Raw genomic sequence first — 12,486 nt, 5'->3', positions numbered from 1 at the left:
AAATCGGGTATTGCTTCATCTCACTTTTAGGAAGTGTCTGATATACAAGCTGGGCGGTAGTGGTGCTCACCTCTAATCCCAGCACATGGGAGGCAAAGGCAGGTGGATCTCTGACTTAGTTCCAGTACAGCCAGAGTTCCAGTACACAGAGAAACTCTTTCTCAAAAACAAAAACAATAACAAAACCCAAACAAACAAAAAAAAAACCAAAACAAAACTGTGCAATCAGCACAATGAGGTACCATATCTGTCTTTCTTTTGGGGAGTGGGGTGGAGAGTTTCTGAGGCGGGATTTCCTGTCACCTAGACTGGCCTCCACGCTCTCCTAGCTGACAATGACCTCGTTCTCACTTTCATCACTGGAGCACTGGGGAGCAGCAGAACAGAAGCAAAGGCTCTGTCCCCTTTGATAAATTTGAAAAATTGTCAAATCATAAAAAGCAAAACAAAGACAGACATAGAATAAGATGATCTTATCTTTGTAACCTTTGAAATGATTTCTTTTTCTGGCCTCTGGATAGCTTTGTTCACATTTCTGAATCCTTTTAAAACATTATATTGGCATGTATTAACTCTTACAGGAACAGGTCTCCTTTCCCACATGTATACGGTGCACTGTAATGGCCTTCATCTCCTCCACATTACTCTCTCGTTCCTTTCCCACTCCCACTGATCCCCCTTCTCCTTTCCAACAAGTCTTTCATGTTTGTTTGTTTGTTTAATTTCATGTGCATTGGTGCTTTGCCTGCATGTATGTCTGTGTGAGGATGTCAGATCCCCTGAAACTGGAGTTGCATATAGCTGTGAGCTGTCATGTGGATGCTGGGAATTGAAGCCAGGTCCTCTGAAGAGCAGAGAGTTCTCTTAACCGTGGAGTCATCTCTCCAGCCCCATTTTTGTGCCTTTTTACTGATCCATTAGTGTTGCTTACAAGAGCATGAGGGGTTATTTACAGGAATAGGTATCTAATCACTTACCAGGGGCTATACCACTGAAGAAAATGTCTTCCTTCCCCAGCACCATTAACTACCTATACATCCTCGAGTGAGGTGAGACCCTGTAAGCCCCTGAGGTAGACTGTACCAACCATGTACAGGTCCTGTATAAGTAATCATAGCTATTGTGCTGTTTTGCTTTGTTTTTTAATTAAAAAAATGATTTGTGTGTGAGTGTGTCAGGCCTGCACATACGTGAGTGCCTGGAGCCCGTGGGGGTCAGAAGAGTGTGCTGGATCTCCAGGAACAGTTACAGATGGCTGTAAGCTACTACATAGATGCTGAGAACCTAACACGGGCACTCTGAAAGAACAGCCAGAGCTCGTAACTGCTGAGCCATCTGCCCAGCCCTATTTTTTGTTTTGAGAGAGGGGTCTTATAACATTGCTGGAGAATGACCTTGAACTGCTGCTGGCATTACAGGCATGCACCACCATTCCCAGTTCAAGGAGCACTAGGGATGAGACCCAGTGCCTCATGCACACTAGGCAAACACTACCAACTGAGCTACACTCCCTTCCCCCCAAAACTTGAGGTAAAAAAAAGTTCCTAGGCTGAATAGCATCCATTAGCTTACCTGTAATGGCCGAAGCTTGAGACTCTTGTTCTGTCAGTATGGAATAGCCTAGATATCCCAAATACTCCAGGCAACGCTGCACATCTAAGTAGGTGGTGAGCCTAAAACCAGGAAGTTACAAGGCTTAGGTCCTAATGAACTTTCACAGAAAAAAATTCCAAAAACTAAAACAAAAGCAAGCCCCACCCACGAGATCAGATAGAGCTTGTCAGGCTGCGTTACTTTCTATGTGTCCAATGATTCTTTGTGTCTGCATGCACATAAGTGTAAAGGTGGGCGTGCACATGCGTGCCAGACGATAATCTTTGGTATCTTTCCTCAGGAGCTGTGTACCTCATATTTGAGAAACTCTCTTACTAGCCTGGAATCCTTCCAAGAAAGCTAAGCTGAGGACCAGTGAGGCTCAGGGCTACACATGCCTGTCTCTACCTTCCCTGAGGGGATGAGACATGCGTGCCATATCTGCACTTCTTTACATGAGCTCTTAGAATAAAAACTCAGGTCCTTCTAAGCACTTTACTAACTCAGCTGCATCGCCCCAGCCTCTCCAACCATACCCTTCCCCACACTCCATTGCTATAGCAGAGCTGGTGGCTAAGTACAGGATAATTCCTCTACTCCTTCTGCCGCAGAGAGCAAGCCTGTGCAAATGAACTTCTGCACAGATGAATGCTGGTACAACCTACGACAGGGAAATATTATATATATGCTTTCCAGGTTCACATAAGGTCCAGCACATACCAACAAGGCAAAAAGTAAGCAGATATGAAATGATTTGACAGAAAAGCAAAAAATACCCCCTGAAAATATCCAAAATTGGTCCTTCGTATGTACTTGGGGTGGGAGAGTTTGGGGTGTAGCTCAGTTGGTATAATTTTTGAGTTTGATCCCTAGCAGCACAAAAAAAAAAACCAAACAAACAACAAAAGAACAAGAACAGGCATGAAATCCCAGGTCTTTGAGGGTTAATAAGATTTCAAGGTCACTGTCAGCTACATAATCAGTTCCAGGCCAGCATAGTATATGTGAGACCTGGATGTAGAAAATGGAGATAGGGCTGGAGAGATGGCTTAGCTACCAAAGGCTAGGCTCACAACAACAACAACAAAACAAGAAAAGGGAGAGAGTGGGGAGGGAGGAAGGAGATGGATAGAGAGGGAGAGCTGGTGGAGAAGAGGAAGAGAACAGAGGAAATGTTGAAAAAGTCAGCCTCAGGGATCTTTCCTTGGGGTGGAGCCTGTTTTCTTTAACACCACCTCTACCACCTCTCTGGAAAATGAAATTTTCCTCAGCAATGCTAAAGTAATGCTGACATCATGTAAAAACAGAGAATGTCTTCAATGTTCTTGGCACAATGCCAACCATGCTCTAAGTAAGTTCTAGACTCATCTTCATTAAGTTTTAGAAAATTAACTAAAAGTCATTTAAAACAACAAATGCAAACTCTAGTGCCCAGTAAAACACACTTCTTCCCGTTTGCTGAAGGACTGTGAAATATAACGACAGTCCCAACTTTCTTAATCAAACAAAGAGTACACAAGTAGTTTCATTCTGACGTAACGTTACTATCTCCTACGACATCACCAAGAAGACAGCAGCCCTCTTGACAAACTTAGAAAAATGTCCACAGCTTATCTGAGACACGCTGCTTAGAGGAAGATATGATGGAAAGATCTCCCACGTCTGACAGGCAAGCACCATAATGTAAGAGTAACTGTGACTCTAGAACAAAGAGGCGGGCTCTATACTCACGTCCACTGGGAGAGGAACCCCTGATAGGTTATCCAGCCTCTTTCATTTGTGCAAACTGTGTTATTTACATCTGGTCCCCAAGGTATGTAAGGAAAAACTTGAAATAAATCTTTAAGTTCATCAGGAGACAAAGCACAGTCTCTGTCCTAAAAACACACAAAAGAGGTAACATAACACTCACGAGCCTGACAAGTCCCCAAACAAAACCGCTCTCTCATCCAGTAAAACCATGCTTGGAGAAACTCATTCTAAAATAAGAACTCTTGCTGGCTGTGGTAGTGCATGCCTTTAATCAGAGGCAGAGGCCAGCCTACAGAGCTAATTCCAGAACAGTCAGGGCTACACAGAGAATCCCTGTCTCAAAATAAATAAATGAATTAATAAGTAAAATAAAATGAGAAACATTTTTTTTTTGTTTTGTCTGATTGTTTCCTGAATCAGTGCCGGGATTAAAGGTGTACGCTACAACCACTGGTCCTGAAATAACTTTTATAAGAACTTTTATGTTTTATTAAGACATCGCCTCACATTATAAAAGTCTTCCGGAAAACTAGACTTTTCATACTAAGAAAACAATAAAACCATTTGATTAAAAGCTTAAAGTTTGGGCGACATATCATAAACACTGAGTAGCTCAAAGGATAAAAGAAAATCATTCATAGAAAAATCCTTACTTTGTAATATTTTAGAGAATAACATAAAAACTATGTACATTGGAAAAATGCAGAAGGCTTACCAAATCATGTTTGTCAAAGGTGCTCTGGAGAAACAAATATGCATGATGATTTAATTCAGTAGTGCAATCAGGAGGTATTTTTAGCCTGTTGATGAAAAATTGTAAGAATAAATCATTAATCAAATATTAAAATTTCACTTGAGAAATTAATCTAAAAAACAGAAGCAAGTATTCCTGTGCGATAACGGCATGAACAAAGATACCTTCTCCTCAGTCACACGGACAGACTCAGGGAAAAGGCTCTGGGATGCTATGACATTCCTCACAAGAGGTACTAGGAATGGTCATTCCAAAGACACGTCAACATATTTTTCCTACGTATTAGGGCAGGTTGAACTAACAACTGTGCAAAGCACTCTGATGCTGAGATGGGATGTGGCTCAGCAGGTACAACACTTGTCTATGCACACAGCCCTCAGCTTCATTCTACCTTAGGTCTCTATATCATCCAAGCACTCAGGAGTTGGAGGCAGGAGGATCAGGCAGTCAAGGGTATCTTTTGCCTATACAACATCAGGTCCTACCTCAAAAAACAGAAGAAAAATTTAAAAGAAGCCAGGAGATGACTTAGCAGCTAAAAACACTTGCTGAGCAAGCCTGTCAACCTAAGCTTGAATCCACGAAATCATTGTTTAAAATGCCAGCTAGGTAGCTGTAACTTTAGTCCTAGCACTCAGGAAGCAGAGACAGGCAGATCTCTGAGTTTCAGGCTAGCCTGGTCTACAGAGTGAGTTTCAGGACAGCCAGGGCTACACAGAGAAATTCTGTCTCATGAAAAACTAAACAAAATAAAAAGAACAAAACAAGGGCTTGACAGATGGCTCAGCAGTTAAGAGCACTGGCTGCTCTTCCAGAGAGGACCTGGGTTCAATTCCCAGCATCCACATGGCAGCTTACAACTGTCTGTAACTCCAGTTCCAGTGGACCTGACACCCTCACACAGACATACATGAAGGCAAAACACCCAATCCCCACAAATAGTATCATATTCTCTCATATATATATATATATATATCCATCCTGTAGCTTTGTGGAACTTCACACTATTGAATTCTTAGCCTATAATATATAACACAGAGAAAGGAGGAGGAGGAGGAGCAGCAGCAGCAGCACCACCACCACCACCAGCAGCGGTCAGAACTAGGGGATGAGGAAGGCCTGAGTGCAGGGTGGACAGAAAGCTAACTGTTTTCCAGGTTTTACCTCTGTCATGGATTTTTCATTTTCTGGTGGCAGATAAGTGTATAAATATTCAAAGGTGTAAGTCACAGCTATGGGCTTAATTAATATCAGCGGCAGTACTATGAGTTGAAAAACTGAGATATTCTTTAACAAATGTCAAATGCAGTCTCTAGTGCTACAGACAAACCCAAAACTTTTATGCTTCCTACCTTAGAAGTTTTAAGATTATTTCTATTTATGAACTGCTTTAGAACTTTTATTTGTTTGTTCATTTGTTTTTACAAAAGGATGTTATTAAGACAAGGCTGGCCTGGAGCTATACAAAGCAAATCGATCCTGGATTCTGAATCCTGTCTCAGCCTCCCATGTGCTGGGATGATAGGAGTGTACCATCAGGCCTGACTAAGTTTTATTTTTAGATGCTGGTTAGTTCATGTCAACTTGACACAACTGACTTCTGTAGAGGAGAGAGAGTCAATTGGGAAAATGGCTCTAAAAGATCAAGGAGCAGGCAAGCCTGTAGAGAACTTTCTTAGTGATTGTTGGGGAGGGCCCAGTCTGTCGTGGGTCACGCCACCCCTGAGCTGGAGGTCTTGGGTATAACAGGCAAGCTGGCAAGCGGCACCCGCTCAAGTGTCAACATTAACTTCTGCTCCAGGCTTCTGCCACGCGTGAGCTCCTGTCCTGACTTCTGTTGATGAGGAACTGATGTGGAAATAAAACTTCCCTCCCCGATTGCTTTGGCCATGGTGTTCCATCACAGCAGTAGTCACCCTGAGTAATACAACCTAGCGTATGATACTTGTACTTGCTTGCAGCTACAGTATTATTAATTTATATCTGGTCCTAAACATAGTAGCATACATGTTTAATCCCAGCACTAAAGAGCAGAGACTGACAGCTCTGGATTCAAGCCTAGCCTGCTCTACACAGTGAGTTCCAGGCCAGTGCAGGCTTCATAAAAAGGAAAAAAAAATCTTACGTAGATAGAATGTATAATGATGAAAATCATAGTAATTAGCACCTCTATCTCCTCAAATACCACTCTGTCTACATGTTAGACATCTTTTCTCCAGTGGTTTTGAAATGTATATTATTAAACTCTAGTTACCTTACTATGTTATATAGAACATCAGAATCTCTTTCTTACAGCACTTTATGTTGGTGCACATTAGGAACCTCTATCTACTCAGTCTCTCCTTGTTTCCTTGTGATCAAATATTTAAGCAACCACCCCAGAGTAAGGACATTCACTAAACATAGTATCCTCAAGTTCTGTTCACCTTACTACAAATAACAAGATGCCACCCACTTTTTGGGGGCTAGAGAGATGACTCAACAGTTAACAACAGTGGCTGTTCTTAACACCACTGTTAAGTGCAGGTCCCAGCACCCGCATGGGTAAACACAACTGTCTATTACTCCAGTCCCAAGGGGTCAAATACTCTCCTTTGCCCTCGGTGGATACCAGCACACTTGTGATCCACACACATACATGCAAACATTCATGCACATGAAAAAAAAACTTAAAAAAATTATTTTGTTTTATGGCTGAATAAATATTCCCTTAAGGAATTATATTTATACAGCGCTTTAACTTTTATTTATTTATTACTATATGCGTGTATGTTGAGTGTGGGGAGGCACATGTACTAGAGGTCAAAAGACAACTATGTAGAGTCAGTTCAAGCCTTTGAACCTTATATGGATTCTAGAGTCTGAACTCAGGGAACCAGGCTTCATGAGAAACCCCTCATTTACTGAGCTTTCAGCCCCAAGTTTTAAAAACAATTTATTCACTACAAGTGGCTTTGTATTGTGGCTCTTCTGAGCAGTACTGCAGTAGACAAGTGAGCACAGGCATGCCTCCTATGATTCCAATTCTGTGACTTATGATGTCAGCAGTGGGAATCCAGGGTCATATGGTCATACAAATGTTATGGTTGGGTTTCTGCAACCCTCCGCACTGAGTTCACAAGGGATGTGCTTATGTGTGTTACTACAACACCGCATCAGAGGTCTCACTGCTCTGCATCCTTCATTACTTGCTTTCTTTTGGCTTTGTTATACTTATAGCTCCCTAATTCTAAGGAGTCATATTCAAGTGGGAAGTGAACCACAAAGGGCATTTTCAGAACAAGATATGTGTGTGTATGTGTGTGTGTGTGTGTGTGTGTGTGTGTGTGTATGCAGGTACATGTAGGGGCCAAAAGATAATGTTAGGATTCCACTAACTAGGAGTTACAAGGCAGTTATGAGCCACCTATGTAACTGCTGGGAACTGGACTCAGGCCCTCTGCAGAGGCAGCAGTTTTTAACCCCTAAGCCATCTCTCCAGGCTTCAGAAGCAACTTCTTTAAAGAGTAGTAACTAGGGGCTGAAGATGCTCTGTAGGTGACAGTGCTGGCTGCTCGTCCAGAGGATCCTGGTTTGAAACTCAACATCCATATAGTGGCTCACAACCATTTGCTGCAATTCCAATTCCAGGGGATCCAATGCCCTCTTCTAACCTCTATGGGCACCAGTCATACACATGGTGGTACACAGACATGCATTAGGCAAAAGATCCATACAAATAAAAAAAAATAAAAGTAGCAATTGGAACTGAAGAGATAACTCAGTGGGTTCAAATCCCTAGCCACCACATAAGAAGTGGGATGTTGTAACATAAGAAACTATAACCGCAGGCTGAAGAGATGGCCCAGCAGTTAAGAACACTGACTGCTCTTCCAGAGGACCTGAGTTCAATTCCCAGCAGCCAACCACATGGTGGGCTCACAACTATCTGTAATGGGATCTGATGCCCTCTTCTGGTGTGTCTGAGGACAGCTACAGTGTACTTGTATATAAGGAAGGAAGGAAGGAAGGAAGGAAGGAAGGAAGGAAGGAAGGAAGGAAGGAAGGAAGGAAGGAACTGTAACCCAAGTGCTGGGGTGGAGTGGGGTGGGCTGCAGAGAGGAATATCAAGGGGCTTGCTGGCTTGCCAGACTTGCTCCAGGTTCACTCAGAAACCATGTCTCAAAAGAATGAGTAGCAGACTGATGGAGCAGGACACCCAGTGTCCTCTTCTGGCCTCACACTCACATGAGCAGAGGCCCCCACAGAAATAACCAGTCTCCTGCAGAATGTATCCATCCACGCAAATAGTATAGGAAAGAGAACTATGTGAAGGGTTCCAGGATAAACTCATTCATTCAGTATGTATGTATGAAATACTGTGTTAAACTTTAGCCAACATTCAGTTCCTTAAGTTTCAACCTAGGACATATTAATAATAGACCAAAAATCTGATCAGAAAAATAATCTGGCTCCTTGACAATGGAGGGTAGAAGAGTTTTTTCTGAATCATTACACAGAGAGCTGGAGGTACAATTCCTAGACAAAGAGATGGTACCTGGATGGTAATATAAAACTAAAAGGTAAGGAGGAAAGGCCAGAAGATGCCAAGACTCAATTATGCAAGCCACAATTCCTGAGAGAAAAAAAGAGGCACCCAGGAGCAGACAGTCTCTCCTGGGAGAGCATCGCTGAGCATCACATTTAAACACGTAAGACTCAAACAGCATTACTAAAGGAAAATAACTACGCATACCTCAGTTCTTTAGAGAAAAAAAATACTTGATGCAAACTGAAAACAAGCCATGAAAGTGAGAGGAAGCAATTATAAAGGAGGAAAATGTTAAGAAACATTTTCTCATCTCGTAACTCTAAAACTGTGATTACCTGGTATCTTTTTTAACTCTACCCTCAATCAAAGTTTTTAAAAGGGTTAGTAAAATTGGGTATAGTGGCACAAATCTGTAATTTCAACACTTGGAAAACAGAGGCAGACAGATCTCTGTGAGTTCAAGGCTGGCCTGTTCCATACAGTAAGAAACCTGCCTTAAAACAACAAAAAAATTCAACTAAGGAAATAAATAGTGTTTCTGCTATATTAAGTACTGGCTTTCAACTGTGGATGATTTTGCTCATGAGAGGACATTTTTACTCATCACAAGTAAAAGAGGAGCGCTGCTGTCACTGAAGGATCTGCTCACCACCCTGTAGTGGGGAGGACAGACAATATCCACAATAAAGAATTCTCTAGCCTGGCAGTGTTGGTGCACACCTTTAATCCCAGCACTCAGTGAGGCAGAGGCAGGCGGATCTCTATGAGTTCCAGGCCAGCCTGGTCTACAGAGTGAGTTCCAAATCAGCCAGAGCTACACAATAGACAGACTCAAAAGTTCAGAGTGCCAAAGTTGAGAAACTACCTATAATTTTAAATTAGTCATGAGACACTTAAAAATAAGCATATATTAAATAAAACACTGTAAAGTGAAATAACTTAGAAAGTAAAATCAATGAGAACGCTGAGGTACATACAGGGGGAATAAATACTCAGGCGTCAGATCCAGGTCATCGTCATAACCAAATCGTCGGAGCACAGTCCAAGTAGTCTCATGCCTCCCCCTCTGGATAAAAAGTGTATGTAAAAAGAGAAAACCTGAAATAAAGTAAATCAGTAAATACAGTTGATGTGAACACTGCAGCTGTGCCTGCCAGGGAGAAAAGCAAACGACGGGAGCTAGGACTGTGAGAACTGGTGCACTAGATTCACAGACAGCAAAAGTCCCTGGGGTCTAAAGAGAACTCATTCCAGACTCACTTTCCATAAACACCCAGCTCAGCAAGAGCAGGCAATGGACAAAGGGACAGAGTTATACCCCAAGGGACAGACTGAAAATGAGGATAGTGGACAAATCTCCTGGCTTACTTCTATAATGAAAAATTCTAGGTTCTTAGTTCATATTTTTATTACACCATGACTCAGCAACATACTCAACAAGGAACACTAAAATTGGTAAATCTGACTCATATTTACAGTCTCTCAGAGTAATTTTTGTCAAAAGATTGCTTATGAGTACTAAGACGTTTGTTACATGTCTCTCTTTCCCTCATATAGATCTCTGTGTATCTGATCTAGCCAGTTTCCCTCCTGTACTTTACAATGATAGTAAGATAATATTCTCTCACCAATATTAACATTTCCTTAATGTGTAAGTAATGCTATTTGATAATATTAAGGCTGAGGGGTGGGGAGTAGGCTAGAAATACCCCTGAGTGACAGAATGCTTGCTTTGCCTGAGTAAGGGCCTGGGCTCCCAGCCCCCCGGGGAGGAAGTGATGAAAAACACCAGCCCTACCTCTGAGCGTCAGCCCACTGTCAGCCACACCGTCACTTAAGTGCTTTCTAACCACATTCTTGACATCTTCCAGCGCTTGCGGAGCTAAAGGAGTGTTGAAACAAATTCTCTAGCAAAAACATAAAATAAAATGCATGTAAAAACAAACCAGAATGTAAATCCACAAAGAATATAAAACACTGATAATCTACAAAATCAAAGACCAACAACCAAAAGAAACAAGTTAGTGCCACCCCCATTTCCTATTATTTAAGTGAAGTGTGTTATACTCAAGAAAGAAACCGGCAGCACTCTGAGTTCTGTTCCAGAAACACAGAGATCTTTGTGTGGTCACATAATACAAACCCCAGAAAGCAAAGAGATTTAGAGTTCGCCATTCTTCATACACCCACTGAGTACCATGACATCAAAATTATCAAAGTCTCCATTCCTAGGAATAAGAGGCTTTTTATATCTTGGGATTTACGAGTTGGATGTGATAGTTTTACAGAGAAGAGAACAGGCTGCTTAGTGGCTGTTGGTGATGAAACTGAGAATTCTGAATCTGAGGTGAAAGCAGCTACCTGAAAGAAGTTGAGCTCAGCATCGTTCAGAGTGCCGTCATTATCCTGATCAGAGATTTTAAATATACGAGTGAGGGCCTTTATACAAGCCGGTTTCATCTATACAAGGAGAAATGAAACAAAAGAAGTTTTAAAAATACAATTGTTACAAACAACATTAAGAAAACTTCTGATAGTTTTTACTTTACACCAAAAACTGGTAACAAGAAAAGATGAACTAAAGCAAAGCCATGTACATTTTGTTTAGTACAGAGTCTGAACGTGTAGGTTGCTACTCAAAGCATTCCATGACTATGTCATCTCCTCAATCCTTTCCAACTTCTGTTCTCATCTTGTGTGCGAGCCATGGTGCTTACACGTGGAAGTCAGAGGACAACCCTGGCTGTCAGGCCTCATTCTTTACCTTCTTTAAGACAGGTAGGAGCCTGCTTACGGGGATTCTCCTGCCTTTGCTTTCCATCCTGACAGAGGAGCAGGAGGATTAGAGACAGGCTTCATGTGAGTCCTGAGGCTATGGACTCAGACCCTCACACTGGTGCAGCAGACACTTTACCCCAGCAGCCTTGCCTGACTTTATATTGAGCCAGGGTCTTGCTTATTTGCCCAAGCTTTGCCTCCCAAGTAACTGGGATTGCACACCTGCCCCAGCAGGGCCAGCAAGGCCCATGACTTTTATTGTAATCAATCAATCAATCTCTCTCTCTCTCTCTGTCTCTCGCGCGCGCACACACATACACATATGCGCTGGACATCAAACCCAGGGCTTCAAACCCAGGGCTTCCTACTAAGTAAGCACTGAGTCATAATCTCAGCTCAAGGAACTCAATACTTTGATTTATTCTATGCATATGTTAAAGAGCAGCATAAATGAAATTATTCACAAATAAGTTACAAAAAAAATCACTAGTTAGTAAGTATATGACTTTTACTAACTTGCTATTGTAAGATTATTTACATTTTGAAAGTGATTCTTGTCTTTTGAGATTTGCAAAACATATAAGTAATAGTGACAGAATTTTATTTTGGCAACCTTCTTAATTATGGTAGGCTATATGAAGGACAGACTATCTGGCTACCTAGGATTAAGGTTCCCAGGGCTCGTGAGACACCTCAATCAGTACTTTCAGCAGAAGCATGAGGACCTGGGTTCAAATCCACAGAAGTCACATAAAAGCCTTGCACAATGACCCATGCATGAGAACATAGTGCTAGAGATAAGCAGATCCCTAGGCATGTTGGCCAACCAGTCTTGATGAAACAGCAAACTGTTTACTGAGAGAGCCTGTCTCAATAAGTATGATGGAAAAGCAATTAAGGAAAGACATGCTGACGTTAATCTCTGGTCACACACACACACCCCACAAAGATCCACAGGCTTCTACTAGGTATCATTGCCAATAATACTTGAAAGGAAGAAAGGAAGGAAGGAAGGAAGGAAGGAAGGAAGGAAGGAAGGAAGAAAGAAAGAAAGAAAGAAAGAAAGAAAGAAAGAAAG

The 12,486-nt window shown here is 41.9% G+C and overlaps 1 protein-coding gene across 7 annotated transcripts in view; it reads right to left on the bottom strand.

Moving 5' to 3' along the window:
* The window catches only part of Rhot1 (ras homolog family member T1), a 62,875-nt gene that overhangs the window by 17,326 nt on the left and 33,063 nt on the right, over positions 1-12,486 (bottom strand). For all 7 annotated transcript variants that reach the window (XM_029483400.1, XM_021175388.2, XM_021175385.2 and 4 more), the window contains exons 9-14: positions 10,992-11,090; positions 10,429-10,537; positions 9,608-9,728; positions 4,061-4,145; positions 3,325-3,470; positions 1,573-1,673 (exon numbers count right to left, since the gene is read on the bottom strand). In XM_029483400.1, coding sequence (XP_029339260.1) covers positions 1,573-1,673; positions 3,325-3,470; positions 4,061-4,145; positions 9,608-9,728; positions 10,429-10,537; positions 10,992-11,090 — 661 coding nt within the window. The remainder of the gene's footprint in view (positions 1-1,572; positions 1,674-3,324; positions 3,471-4,060; positions 4,146-9,607; positions 9,729-10,428; positions 10,538-10,991; positions 11,091-12,486) is intronic.

The sequence above is a fragment of the Mus caroli genome, chromosome 11, assembly GCF_900094665.2.
Source record: "Mus caroli chromosome 11, CAROLI_EIJ_v1.1, whole genome shotgun sequence".
Classification (NCBI taxonomy): domain Eukaryota; kingdom Metazoa; phylum Chordata; class Mammalia; order Rodentia; family Muridae; genus Mus; species Mus caroli.
This window is presented reverse-complemented; position numbering and strand designations above follow the sequence as displayed.